General features: G+C 42.2%; 1 protein-coding gene across 1 annotated transcript; it reads left to right on the top strand.

The window, feature by feature from the left end:
• The first annotated feature begins 3,870 nt into the window (after positions 1-3,870).
• On the top strand, positions 3,871-6,563 carry sostdc1b (sclerostin domain containing 1b). Its single transcript, XM_080441415.1, has 2 exons — positions 3,871-4,195; positions 5,285-6,563. The coding sequence occupies exons 1-2, from the start codon at positions 3,979-3,981 to the stop codon at positions 5,743-5,745; spliced, it is 678 nt and encodes a 225-aa protein (XP_080297541.1). The 5' UTR covers positions 3,871-3,978; the 3' UTR covers positions 5,746-6,563.
• Positions 6,564-15,494: the final 8,931 nt, after the last annotated feature.

Raw genomic sequence — 15,494 nt, 5'->3', positions numbered from 1 at the left:
TGCCCTCTGGTAGAAGGTACAGGGTACCCAAGTGTGGCTTAAATAGATTTAAAAACTCAATTAAACTGTTAAATGATGCTTTGAAATAGGACTGATTGTAAAAGGCTAGATGAATCTCACTATTCGTGCATTTGTGTAGTGTTCTCTTGTTATGTATTTCTATTGCACTGTATGTTTTTTGTATATTTGTGGGGCTGCAGGGGTGGAAGCCCAAGCCAAATTTCCCTTGTGGGCAATAAAGTTTACCTTGACCTTGACCGTGACCCAGGAATGAGAAGATGGAGGACCGTTGTCGATGGATGACCCGGAACAAAACTACAAACCCTATAGCATTTGTAGCATCCAATTGAAACCATGTGTTTTTCTACTGTCGATAAACCAATTCCATATTGCAAGAATGAGTTTCAGTCCCAGCTTGCCTGTTAAATGTTAGGTTTGACAATAACATTTTGACTTGTCTGTCAGCTGGCTGTAAAAATGTTACAATGTTCAACAATAATATACTGCGTACACACACGCACGCACGCACGCACGCACGCACGCACGCACGCACGCACGCACGCACGCACGCACACACACACACACACACACACACACACACACACACACACACACACACACACACACACACACACACACACACACACACACACACACACACACACACACACACACACACACACACACACACACACACACACACACACACACACACACACACACACACACACACACACAAGGTTGCATGAGGCCATGACATCACTCACTCACTCACTCACTCACTCACTCACTCACATTCCACTGTCTCTCTTCTCTATTATAGGTGTGATCGTATGTTGTAGTGTTGCCGTTTAGGCATCAGCCAATGTACAATTACTGTACATACTGTTTTAAACAGGCATAGAAGAGGAAGGACGACTTTTAAGATGGAATTGATATTCAACATTTTGAAGTGCTATTTCAAAAACAGATTCTGTATGATATAATACTGTATAACGAAGCACTTTTTTTTAGCCTGTCTAGCACCATGTTGTTTGCTAAGGTGCCTAATGTGGAACAACATTTTATTCAGTAAGGTCCAATGGAACACACTGTACGGACATCTTATATATACATTCTGTACTTATGGAAAAGAGCAGTTTCCACTTAAACAAAAATAAAAATTCAATTTCATAGTGTGTGCCTATAAGTCATATACAGTACAAGTGGGTGTGTTGTTTTAATAGTTTATGAGGCTTGCTTTTTAAATTTACATTGTTTGGACAATCACTTATACATTATGATATCAATAGTAGCCTACCTCACTAAGATGAGGTGAGTTTGATACATTTTTGTACATAAACTATACATTTCCAGTTGTGGAAAACGTTTCAGGATGTTACTTGTAAACACTAGATGGCAGCTTCTCCCTTTCATCATAATTCAACAAAATCCTCAATAGTTTTGACTTCACTGTAATTTGTGACCAGGATTAACGGATCACATGTCTGACACCATCTCTTCACATTATCTTCACTTAACCAAGTGACATTCAATTACATTAGAAAAGGAAAGGCTTTTTAGTTCTTGAGAAAAAAAGCTGAGATACAACTTCAAGACGAATTCGTCCAGTCAAGGAAAGTGCAGGTACATGTTTACATGAACCTGCACTTTCCAAATTCACCTAAAGCTTATTTTGATTTAAAGAAAAGGGAGTCCAGCTAGATTTACAGTCTCCTTAGCCCTTGAAGTAACATCTTCAAAGTAGGTAGGGTTTCAGGTCGCGGAGGAGAGAAGGGGCCCTGAGTCTTGTTGCGCTCACTTTCTCACACATGAGGGACATCCTACGGCAATGCGGCGGAGTTCTATAGACATCTACTCTCTTTTCCTGCGCGCATTGTTCCGTGTGCTCTGCAGCGGTGTGTGTCCCATGGGAGAACACTGGACCCTACGCTCATAGGCACAACTAATAAGCATGGTCCCTGTCACGGTGCCTGTCAATAGGAGTCATAACTCAGCCCCCTTTCCTCTCAGTTCCACTCACTCCATTATCTCGCAGCTCCACTCACCGATATGTCATCCTCACTCTGGGGCTGTGGAGACGCATAAAAGGGTCGATCTCAAATTTCCGGTTTTAGAGATGTAAAAATTAGCAAATGCTGCAGTCGGATCAAATAACTTTGATAGTCGTCTTTCAGGCCTCCGGGTTCATCTCTCCTGCGTTGTCCAGGCCCGCTGCGATGTGACAAACACAGCTTTTTGGGGTAATTGGAGATCATTTTGACAGCAAAGCTTTTGAGGGGAAAAGGAGAGAGAGGGGGAGAGAGAGATAGAGATAGAGAGAGAGAGAGAGAGAGAGAGAGAGAGAGAGAGAGAGAGAGAGACAGAGAGAGGAAAAAAATATCCCTTTAACAATAATGGCATGAGCTGGACAGTTTTGGAGTGGATTTATTTTCACTGGTATCAAAGGGCAGGCATAGCCAAGGAGAGTTGGGCTAAATTCATTGTCAGGGCCCTGGGAATGGGATGTAACGGGACACCTTGGTTCTTAGGGGCACAGTTTCGGCAGGATGAAGGGGGGAGAGGAGGCTTTGTCTTGCTACTGTATAATTTGGATAATACACATACATCACATTGGTGAGCTCATTCAAGGCATTTTGGTTAGATGATGAGACTAGGTCAGAGAATAACAACATATACATTCAAACCAAACTTTAATCCCTAATTGTGAATATTGTTGATTCACTGCCCCGCTGAAATTATTTAGGTGCATGTATCAATGTACAACTTTCTGCATTCAAATCTTTCCATCTATAACCCTTTTTAGTTCATGTTATTTTGTGTTTGTGATATACATTTTGTGTCAGTTACAAGGGCAGAGAGTGAATAAAAGTAGGTTACACTGAAAAAGCCTCTCACCCCCCAAACCACCCTGTCTACCTCCGACTCCACCTTTTGGTCTATTGTGCTCAATGAGCCTTGCTTCAATTGATCTATTCAATATCATGGATGTGGGCATTTATTTAGGGAAGAATACATCAGACGTGGGTCACACTGCTGTGCAAATAAGCCTTTTTCGTTTGACTTCACCTGTTTGGGGACTTAACCTGTTTGGAGCACAGGTGCATGTGGTTCAATGCTGATAGCTTTAGATAAGAAGTCAGTCACTGAAAACTGTAACATCTTCCAAAACCTTTAGGACTTTAAAGGAGTCTTAAATCTTTAAAAGATATGTGTGACATATTGATATGCTGCAGTTTAAACTAGGCTACTGAGGTGAAGATTGATGGAATTTAACCATATGGCCATGTAGCCTATAGGCTATGGTTAAATTCCATCAGTCTTCACCCCGGTAGCCTACTCCAAATCATATCAATATGACACACATATCTTTTTTTTTGTCATTTCAAATATATAAATATAAATAAACAAATGGCTTACTAAAAGGAATAAATAGCCTTGGTTTGACGATCAAATTACACGCCACATAATCTTATATTTTTATTGTTATTATTATTTATTATTATCATTATAATAATTGTTATTATTGTTTGTCTGGTCTTGTCTTCTTTACCATATACTTAGAGGTCAGTTTTAAGGTAGACCTAAAAACGAATACAAATTGATTCCGTTTGACACTGATTTATGATACCTTTATCCATAATGTATAAACCAGACATATTTTTTTCTGTGTGTGTGTGTGCGCATGTGTGTGTGTGTGTGTGTGTGTGTGTGTGTGTGTGTGTGTGCGCGCGCGTTGGGGGGGCGGTGCACGTGTTGCACTGACACTGTAGTTGTGGGCGTACCTATTCCTAAAAACGCCTTGTTCATTCATAAGCTCGCTGTTGTCAAACAAGCTGTGGGTATATAGAGCCTGAACTACAACTCAAGAAAGGCAATGAAGTACAGTAGTACCTATAGGCTCTACCCACTATCATCACATCAGCAGTAATAACTGCATCACTGACGCACAGAACGCACAGTCCTTCCAGTGCAGCGATGCTCCTTTGGACGCGCGGACACCTGTTGGCGGGGTTTTTCTGCATACTGATGAGGGAGGGCGTCCTCCACGTTCACGCTGTCAAAAACGACGCGACAGAGTCGTTAAACGCTCAGGTGATCGATACGGTTCTGGATCAGGACGTGCCGAACAATCAGTCCATGAATCGGGCACAGAACGGAGGCAGGCGGGGATCCAGTGATGCTCCGCGTAAAGGTGAGTTTTAACCCATTAAAACCCCAGCAGTGAAAAGCTTTCACTGAAAACAGCAGATCTACAAGCTCACAACGCTATTGGTGGCGTTGTGGGATCTGCTATTTTCAGAGAAAGCTTTCCCTACAATAACAGAAAACAGAAAATACACTAATAGAGCCCTGAGGGACTCCAGTTATCCATATGGGGTTTAAGTGCTTAACCCATTAAGACCTGAGGCCGATTCTACAAATGCCTTCTAAATCAAACAGTTTTTTGGAAAAAACTTATGTTGCTATAATATCAGTGGTTCTCAAATCATGTCAAGGACCACCCAAAATGATGTATTATTTGGCCGCGGACCCCCAACTCAAAATATTTTGTTCCAAGGACCCCCCCCCACCCAGAAGCAAAGATTTGAGTTACAAATATATATATTCAGTGATTTGTGCAAATTTTCATGATTTAAAAGAAAATAGCAGATCTGTATTAATTAGAAACTGTATTAAGCTGTGGTATAGTGTTAGCTAAATACTGAACTGTGTTGTGAATTGGATGTGTGAAAATGCTTTCCATTATGCATTATATACTGCATTTATATGCCTAATATATTTCCATACCGTACTTGCTTTTACACAAAATGTGTCATTTAAAGTAAATATCAATGTTCAACAGTGCTCAAATTGAGAGCTAAGCACTTAAACCCTATAGTTGACTGGATTCCCAAGGGTTCTACACTATAGTGTCCCTCCTGTTTTTGCTCTACAATAATAATTGTCTTAACTGAAAATAGCCGATCTACAAGCTCACAACGCGTCACAATGCGAGACGCTGTGAGCTTGAGCTTGTAGATTTGCTATTTTTGCGTTATGTTGCCCCAGATTAGGGATGCTAGGGTTTGAGGTCTTATCCTTTCATCTCCATTCCGATTCCCAATCACTAATTATTTAAGGCACTTCCAATGAAATGGTGTGTAAATGTGCATAATTATCACGCCTTAGTGCATCCAGTACCAAATTAAATCCTCTTACGGGTCTATTTGGTTACACAAATTAACATTTGCACATATACAGATTTCTATGTATGAATTGTATTTTCCTCTTCCTCCTTCAGGTGGCCTAACTCAGAGTCAGGTTGGTTGTCGAGAGCTGAGATCCACCAAGTACATCTCAGACGGCCAGTGCACCAGCATCAACCCCATCAAGGAGCTGGTGTGTGCAGGGGAGTGCCTGCCCGCCCACCTGCTCCCCAACTGGATTGGTAATGGAGCGTACACAGGGAAATACTGGAGTGCGCGGGACGCCCAGGAGTGGCGCTGCGTCATCGACCGCACGCGCACGCAGCGCATCAGGCTGCAGTGTCAGGACGGCAGCTCTAGAACCTACAAGATCACGGTGGTGACCTCCTGCAAGTGCAAACGCTACTCCAGACAGCAGAACGACTCGGGGCACAAGACGGAGGGAGTAGGAGGAGGAGGAGGAGGGCACGACAACAAGGACCAGAGCCGTTCCAAACGGAGGAAGGAGCAGAGGAAAGCTGGACTCCCTGAAGACTGGGCTGGGGAACAGTCTTAAGAAGTAAAGCCCTAAATCGTGCTGCCAGGGGACTCCTGAGCTGGTTTTCTATCCTACCGCAATGTTAGTTGCATTAAATCGGGGACATACGATGAATGTGTCCTCATTCTAGCTGTTGAATCAGGGACACGAGGTGATTGTGTCCATATCATTCTAGCTGTTGAATCAGAGACATAAGGTGAATGTGTTTAACTACCTGGTAGGGTGGAAAACCACCTGTACATGGGGTTCGGACCCACAGCTACGCACACGCAGACTCATACGACCTATTTTCTACGCAGTAAAATCCATTTAACTCCAAAGAGTGTACAAATGGAAATGGTTACATTTGTACGCTTTTTGGAGTTAAATTAACACTGAGGATTTTACTGTCTAATGCAATATGTTTTTTTATTATACAGAGGAATATGCAGTGATTTCTCAGAGCAGCTGGTTTGCCATAATTGTGAGGACTTGTTGATGCCGAATGAGATGTTGAAAAATTGGCAGACAAGCAGCACAAGATGTAAAGCAAAGAAACCTATCTAAATCTATTATATGCAAAATATTGGTTCATACAATCTGCTATGCCATTCAGACTTCAGTCTCAAGTCACATTAATCGTCCTGCAAATGTAAAGTCAGAGACCCGGGAGTTGTTTTTAATGTGTGTGTTTTTTTCTTTTCATAGGTTCATATATTGTAGTGTGATGTAATGTGCTGTATATGAAGTGATTTAAGGGGTTACATTTCTAAGTGAATTCTAAAGGATTGTATAACAATGTAATTTATTATTTTGTTTTTATACAAGGATCATTTCTACCTTATGTTCTAGTTAAGATAGCCACTGAGTCAATCCTTTGGGAAACAATAAAAAGTTAACTGGATCAAAACTGTTTACGTGGTGTTTTCTCTTTTTTTCGTGCAATGTTGACTTGCTTGCAACACAATGCTGCAGACGGCTGCAGACACAGAGCAAACAGGAACACGCTAACAACAGAGGCATTAGTCAATGATGGAACTCTCCTTTCATCAGACACCCTACTCGCTTTTATTGTGAAGGGATACCCTTACCTTCAGGCTAATGGGGCTTGTTCCAGCAGCGGCAACATGTTAAGATGCCTTATTGTATCGCATATCCTTTCATTTCTCCACAGTGAAAGCTTGTGGACTAAGCCATGCAGTGAATGGAGCACCCCCTGTGCAAAATGTCAACAGGATGTTTAACCGAGGCTAGCTACACAAGGATCAAACTGCTGCATTAAGTGGATTGATGTCCCTTTGTGCAATAATACTGTTGTGTAGCTTCAGTGACTGCTGGACATCATAGAAATGGTAAGGTCTCTAGGCAGTGGTTACCAAACCACTGTGTACCAAAACCATTGTGTGCCGAGGCACAAGTCCAGGTGTCCCTTGGGATTTTGTGACAACCACACATCTATATTGCAATATATACAACTATTAAAAAAGTTACTAATTATTTACTTTATCAGTACTTTGTGTGCACTCATTTCCCAAAACAGAAGCAAATTCTATACCCTAAAAATTATATTTTAACCACTTTCAACCAGGCATCCCTATTTTGGGGCATGTTTAGGTGATCGAGGCATGTTTTAGATGTTTGAGTTTTTCTTTTTTTTTTTTCACCAATTTTCCCAAATAGCTAAAATAGTCGATCTACAAGCTCACAGCGTGTTGTAGTTAGGCTATTTTCACTCCGAATACAGGTGTGCCTTGAGATCGTGACTTGCCCTTTGGTGTGCCTTGGGCACAAAAAGTTTGAAAACCACACGTCTAGAAATTGTGACTAGCAGACAGAGGAAAACCATAGTGGATGTCTATTTCAGGCAGTGTTTGAATAGCACCTGTATCATTTGCTGGTCGTGTGAAAACTTGTATTTATGGTGATTATCTTTGACTAGGTATTAGAAATAACAATGATCTGAGGAACAACTGCAAGAACTGTGTTCACACGGTTCTGTGTGCTTTGGACACAGTCAAATCCTCAGTTTTGTGTAACTAATTAAATTTGATGCTTCAAGTCATCCCGACTGACTTGTCCATTCAACATCTGGTTCTTCTTCTGTAATGAGTTTAATGTTTTGTGTTAATGTGATTGTTGTGTTTTCACTGACAGCCATGAACAAAAGGGGATTCATCCTCCATCAATGCAGTTTTACACGAACTTGAATGAACTTAGCACACATAAACGTGTCAAAATGATTAAAGGTTCACTAACAGGGGTCTCCCTGTCTCTCCAGCTCTTTAGTAAACACAAAATACATTTTAATCCAATCAAGAGAGAGGGCCCATTTATCATCTTAAATTTGATAGTTTTGAACAACAATTTTGCCAGCTCATTATTTTTGTTTCATTACTTACCAATTTCACTTGTTTATCCTGTATCTTGTATAAGTTCTCTCCTGAAAAAATATCAAACACCACATTTAAATACAGTAAATGGTAAAATAAATGGTACTGTGCATTTAGCAATACAATGTACATTACATTCACAGACACACACTCACACAACAATGGCATAGGCAACCATGCAACGCTCATCGGGTGCAGTTAGGAGCTTGCTCAAGGACACTTCGACATGCAGCCAGGAGAAGCCAGGGATCGAACTCCGGAATCTTCGGAGTCCCAAGCGGCCGCTCTATCTCCAGAGCAAGTTGTGTTTTATTTACTGTGTACTGTAGCTGCAGGAAGCTGAACCTGATGGATGATAATTACAGTGCATTCAAATCATTACATGTGACGGACAAGATATTTTTTATTATTTTTTTCCCCTGGCAGCAATAAAGCATATTTGCGAATAGAAGTAAGACATCCAGTATATTGTCTCAATCCCGCCTCAGTGATTCAACTCCTGCTGTTTAACAGACTGTGTTGGCTGCAGGCTGTGTCTGTCGCTCCAGAAGCTTGCAATTTGTATACTTACCCAGTCAACACCTCAGAGTCTGCCAACTTTCAGTATCTGCACAATTGGCACAATCGCCTCGCCTCGCCTCCCCGTTTAACTCATTAAGACCTGAAGCCGATTCTATAAATGTCTTCTAAATCCTAACAGTTTTCTGAAAAACCTATGTTGCTATATATCAGTGCTGCTCAAACTTTTTCTTGTCAAGGTCCCCCAAAATTATATGTTTTTGGCCGCCGACCCCATCAAAATATGTTGTTCCAGGGACCCCCAGAAGCAAAGATTTGAGTAAAAAAATAAATAGCGGATCTACAAGCTCAGAGCGCTATGAGCTTGTATATCTGCTATTTTTGAATAGCTAAAGTATAAAATAATGGTTAAAGTGGTTACACAGATGCGTTCCCGGTTTGAATGGGTTAACCTCATCTTCTTATTCCAGGGCCATGAACTATTCCCACAATCTCATAATTACATGCTTAAAGAAAAGCCTGCAAGGCGCTGGTTTATAATACTTTATTTTAACCCACTCCACATCCTGCCATATCGTGATATCTACCATTAATAGAGAGTGCTGACACGCTCTCATACATAATGACACACATTTCTACCTGCAGAATCTTCCCATATAGCTTAGTGAGAGGCAAAGAACAATGCTGAAGCGACTTATCAGTGGTGGAAGAAGTACTCAGCAATACCGCTATGTAGAAATACTCTTACAAGTAAAATAATACAAGTATTGACAAAAAACACTTAAAGAGTATCAAATGTAAAAGTACTCATTATGCAAAACGTCCCATTTCACACATTTAAAAAAAAAAATCAAAATTGGTAAAATGTTTTCTAAAATTGTATGAAATAGGGCTTAAGTGGTTACTGAATGTTTTGTATTAATAATCTAAATCTGCAAAATATCTGGTGTGGAAGAATCATGGTAAAATGACACCATTGTCAAGTTGTTCACCTTTGGCCTTATACTGTATGTAAGTAGGTTCGGGCCGCTATATGGCCCTCACACCTTATGCCCATATATGGAGATCCCTGATATTATCAGTATATGCCAATGACGACACATTGAGGTTAGACAACACACTCCATATTTGGGCGTAGTTGCATTTGGAACTCCTTATATGGTTATGGCTGACATGAGTGTGATGGCGTGGTCCACCTGCCTGCCGTTCCTCCCTTAAGCCAATTTTAATATAGGATGTGAATATCATAGAGTCAAGATGCCGTGGCATTGGCCTGGTATTTATTGTTGTGGGTACAGCTTGGTCCCATGACATAGCTTCTCTCTTATCTTTATATATAGCTGTGCTTTCTCCCTCTCCTTTCCTTAGAGAACTACTTTACCACCAACCTGAGTATTTAATGTATTTCTCTCATGAGCTCATGCACTCAACTTCTACTGTATCTTATAATGCCAAGTGTCTCAGACTCTGTTTGCCTCAACAACAACAGTAACTAAAATGTTAATAACCGTATTTTCCGCACTATAAGGCGCATCTGAGTATAAGGCGCACCTTCAATAAATGTATTATTTTCATATATAGGGCGCACCGCATTATAAGGCGCATCCGCACTATAAGGCGCACTGACGGTGCGGCTTATAGTGCGGAAACCAAGGGAACCAATATTGATACATATATAAGGCGCATCGGATTATAAGGCGCATCCGCACTATAAGGCGCACTGACGGTGCGCCTTATAGTGCGGAAAATATGGTACTTGTAGTGGAGTATGTACAATATTTGCCTCCGAGATGTAGTGGAGTATAAAGTAGTGAAAAATGGAAATAGGCTACTTACGTAGAGTAAAAGTCCCTCAAAATTGGACTCAAGTACAGTACTTAGTCAAATGTACTTAGTTACTTTCACCACTGCCGAAGTGGCTTATCTTCTGAATGTCATGGACATGTCTTTATATGTGGTTGTTGGAGCTGCATTTTGTCTGCTAGCCATGTGGTAACAATCTTTATTCATAATAAGAAGGCAATTAATCACAAGATAATAATCTGCCATGCAGTGCCAGACTGGCTGCCAAACCAGTCTCCAAACGTCAGCCTACCTTCAGTGGTAATCTGCCTCTTTATTCTTCTTCATGATATATGAGGTAGGAGCTCTCAATGTTAAGTACCTACAAGTCAGTCTTTCAGCCACAACAAAAAGAAACGACACTGAATTCATCTTCCACAAACCAGTCATAGGAGAGGGAGAAGAAGAGAGGAGAATGCACTCAAAGCTCCTGCGGTCTGGGAGCTCGTCTGAAAAGGCCATGGAGGTGGACAGTAGTGGTCTACGTGTGTGTTCTGAAGTCAATAACCACCAGTGGTAGACAAAGTACTCAACCCCAGTACTTGAGTCAAACTATAGATGCTCCTGGTCAAATATTACTCAAAGTACAAATATGTACTTAAGTACAGTACTCAAGTAAATGTACTTCTTCTCAGAGAGGAGACTTGAAGCTCTCCAAAGCAGGCACACCTGGTTATCATTCAACCAGGATGCAACAGTGGGATGTTCCAGTAGCACCATGTAGAATGTCTAACCACACAAAGAGGGCCTGTGTTTCAGAGCTGCATTGAGTAGAGGGAGGGGTTCCTTTTCACTATATTATCCAATGTTGGAGTTGTCGCAGCAATTACAGTTCATTTTGGAGGGAAGACAATGTTGATGAACTCTAGTGTCCCTGTTCTGGGGGCGAACATTCGGTGAAAATAACTGGGCTGCTATTTTCTATTTTCGGAGATATGGTAACTAAGTATAAGGATAATTCCTTTTAACAGGACGTTCATGAAAGTCCTTGCTTCCAATGAGGGCCTGTGAGCAATTAGGGGTTAAGAGTCTTGCTCAGGGACAAATTTCATTTCATTGACACATATGCTGGCGTGGCCTGGAATCGTACCTGGGGCAACTAGGGCCTCTGGCCCCCTAGGCGGGCTCAATAACCACTCAGCTATGGCCGCCCCTTAAATGTATAATGTATAATAGTGTTTAAGTAGTTAAATAAACATGACAGTTGCATTCTGTCCCCCCACCTTATACGTTTCTTTCTTCTTGCTTGTATGTCATGAGGCGTTAACTTTGGCCTTAAAATAACCTATAGAAGGTCCTGAACAAATTGATATTTACAGGACAACATTATAAAAACAATATCGCTTGCACATAGACTGTGGGGCTAGGGTTATGCTAGCCTATTATTCATTGAGTCAATCCACAAACATGATCAGTTTTTTTTACTTCAGTGCAATATTTGGCTTTGTACTGAATCCCAGGTATTTAACAGGCTCAAAGCAAAAAATGTATCAGAATCAGAATCAGAATCAGTTTTATTGTCACATCACAGGTTTACAAGGTAAAAAAGTGGGTGAAATTCTTTTTTGTACATCGTTCCCATCGCAACGTTAGTTTCCATAGAAAGAAGAGGGGGGGGGGGGAGAAGAAGAGGGGTGGGGGGCAAGTCGGAAGGAGATCAAAACAAGAGAGCAACAGAAGGCCAGACAAGTTATCTACATATTTACAAATTACCTGAGATAATAAAAAACTAAAAACTAAACTAAGGTGCCTGAGCATAGCAGCAATGTATTGTATACTGTGCATGTTATACTTATACTGTGCATGATAGACAATGGACGTTAAGGTGCTTAGAGGAAAAGGAGCACAATAAAAAAAGACAGAAAAAAAAGTCAGTGCGTTATACAAGGGATTAAGGTGCAAAAGGTCAGTGCGTGTCCACCTAGAGTGGACTGACCCTAGTATAATCCGTAAGTAGCTCCATGAGGGAGTGCAACAAAAAGTCATTTGTACCTGGTGTAGTCCACAGGTGTGTCCGAGGGGGGGCTAAAGTCCAAGTCATTGTCCCTGGTATAATCCACAGGTGTGTTCAGGAAGAGCCAGAAAAGTCTGCGCCGCCTGCTGTCAGGCTGCTGAACAAGGCCTATGCCTCATTCAGGCTTATGCCCCATTCAGCATTCTGACAGCAGCCGGATTGAAACTACACCAGAACCTGGTGGTGGAACTCTTGATACTGCGGTAGAGCCCCTTGCCCGGTCGCGGTCGTTGTAGGGGGTTGAACAGTCTGTGACTTGGGTGGTGCTTGTCCTTGATGATGCGCTTGGCTTTAACCACGCACCGCTTTTTGTACAGTTCCTGGAGCTCTGGGAGCTCGATTCCCATTATCCGCTCTGCCGATCGCACTACTCGTTGTAGGCTGATCTTTTCTCGGGCAGTGCAGTTCCCGTACCAGGCCGTGACACAGCCTGTTAGGATGCCTTCAACAGAACTGTTGTAGTACAGCCTGAGGATGCGATGTCCTACTCCGAGCTTCTTCAGGCGGCGGAGCCAGTACAGTCGCTGCTGAGCCTTTTTCCTCACGTGTGTGGAGTGCGTCTCCCATTTGAGGTCCTCCTCGATGTGTACTCCGAGGAACTTGAACTCGCTGACCCTTTCCACTGCAGCACCGTCGATGAGGATGGGCGCATGGTCTCTCCGCGGCCTCCTGAAGTCCACGATCAGTTCTTTGGTCTTGTCGACGTTAAGAGAGAGGTTGTTCTCCCGGCACCAGCGTGCCAGTGATTTGATCTCCTCTCTGTAGTCAGACTCGTCGTTGTTGACGATTCGGCCTATCACTGTCGTGTCGTCCGCGTACTTTATGATGGTGTTGGAGACATGTGTGGCTATGCAGTCATACGTGTACAGGGAGTAGAGGAGAGGGCTCAGCACGCATCCCTGGGGTGCTCCGGTGTTGAGGGTCAGGGGGTCGGATGTGATGCTGCCCATTCTCACCACCTGATGTCGGTTGGACAAGAAGTCCTGTATCCAGTCGCACATGCTTGGGTGTAGCCCTAGGTCTCTGAGCTTTTTGTCAAGTATTGCTGGGACAATGGTGTTGAATGCTGAGCTGTAGTCCACGAACAGCATACGTACATATTTGTCCTTCAGCAGCTTGTTGTCCATGTGCGAGAGGACGGTGTGGAGAGCCATGGCAAAGAGGCAAAGATGGCAAATGTATGCATATTCTGTATGCTTCCTGCTCTGACATCATTCATTGCACCTTCACATCTGGACAGCTTCATCACTGCTCCACTTGAAGTTGGATCCTGTATCTTGTGTTTTTATGCAGCTGCCGGGCAAAAGCCGTGGCTGGAGGCATAATATCTTTGGTTGTCTTTGCGTACGTATGTCTTTTACTTACGTACTGTCCATCCCAATCTTGTGAACGCGATATCTCAGGAACGCCTAGAGGGGATTTCATAAAATTTGCCACAAACATTCACTTGGAATCAGGCACGAACTGAATGGAATTTGGTGGTTAAAGGTCAAGGTCACTGTGACCTTCAAAAATACGTTTTTTTAAGCCTCCGTCTACGAAAGGCGCCATCTGTTATGCGCTGGACTGTGAATGGCTGCAAGAGCTTGCCTAAAAAATACACTTAATAACCTTTTATTAAATTCCTTCAATGTCTTCACTACATATATTATATTAGTCTGGACAGACATGGATTAAAACTACACCCGCGATGCGGTATAGTTAAATTTAAAGTAATTCCTTTCATACTGGCACCTGTTGGGTTTTTCCCCCGTTAGCTTGAAGTGACGGTTTTGTCACTTCATCTGAGAAATGGGGCATTTCTGTGCAGTAACGACATGGGTGAAGGAACTGGCAGAGATTCTGCAGAGAATAAATGTCCTCTGCTTGACAAAAGTGATTTTGGCTTCGGCATGGCTTATTCATGGGACTGAGTTGCACAGTGAGTGCATGCACAGTACACAATAAAATCCTGATTTTTCCATTTGTTTTCCATTTGTAACTCTGAGAGTGTACACATCCAACCAAGTGGACCAAGTGGAACCACGGGTCCATTTTGTACAATCTCACAGTTAAATTAACACTCGTGATTTTACGGTGTACATTGTTCATCCTCTTGGTCATACCATTCAGCCCTTTACTCTTGCCTGACAGACAAGGGAGAATCTCTGTCAGCTAAACCCTTTAGGACATAGACGAGACATGTCAACAATGTCTCTAGATGGACCCGAGTTTGTGTTTCACACAGTCGTCATGACAACAAAAAAGATACCTGAGATTCTGACGTGATGGCTTGAGAAAGGTTAGTGGGTCATAATATGAGCAGGTCATTGGGGTCGATATATCGTACCTGGTCATGCACTGTATCAATACAAAATTAATTTATTTTGATCCGACAAGCCATTTGACATTAGTAGTCATAATTTGTTTAAGAAAAAGGGCTATATAAAAGGTCCGCTCCTTTTTTCCCCTACAACACCAAGTCTCTAGCCGTAAATAGCCAATCTACAAGCTCACAACGCATAGTGTTACAATGCGTTGTGAGCTTGTAGATCTTTCATTTTCGTCAAATCTTCTCCCCAGAATACGAACGCATGTAGTAAATGTGTTCCGTTTCAGGTAACATTTTACACGTCTGGGAACCCTCTTCTATGAAGGTCACTTCAAGTTCAGACTTGACTGTTGAATCTCTCAGAGATGTTGACAGATTGTTTTTTTCTTTTCTTTTCCCATTAGAAGGCAGTTCACTACATACAATAAAGACAGATGCAATTGTGTTATTGTGGGTGAGAACAAGTACTGTTTTTGGGGTCTACTTTAAAGCATACGCTGTCTTTGATCAAGTGAGTCACATCCCTTGTTGACCAGCATGCTCTTCCTGACCTTCCCCCATTTGAAAGCAACGTGAACGACTAATTCAACTTGACATGCAGGTCTGTGGACCATTTTCCCAGCCTGTCTAGAGGTGCTTGTATTATTGCAGGTGTGCTGCGGAGACGGGGTATAACCAGCTCATCGACTGCCGAAGACAGAGCCGTGTCACC

This window comes from Gymnoscopelus braueri (genome assembly GCF_963280865.1).
Source record: "Gymnoscopelus braueri genome assembly, chromosome: 11".
In the NCBI taxonomy this organism is placed as follows: Eukaryota; Metazoa; Chordata; class Actinopteri; order Myctophiformes; family Myctophidae; genus Gymnoscopelus; species Gymnoscopelus braueri.
Note: the sequence above shows the minus strand (reverse complement) of the source record. Positions and strands in the feature narration are given on the sequence as shown.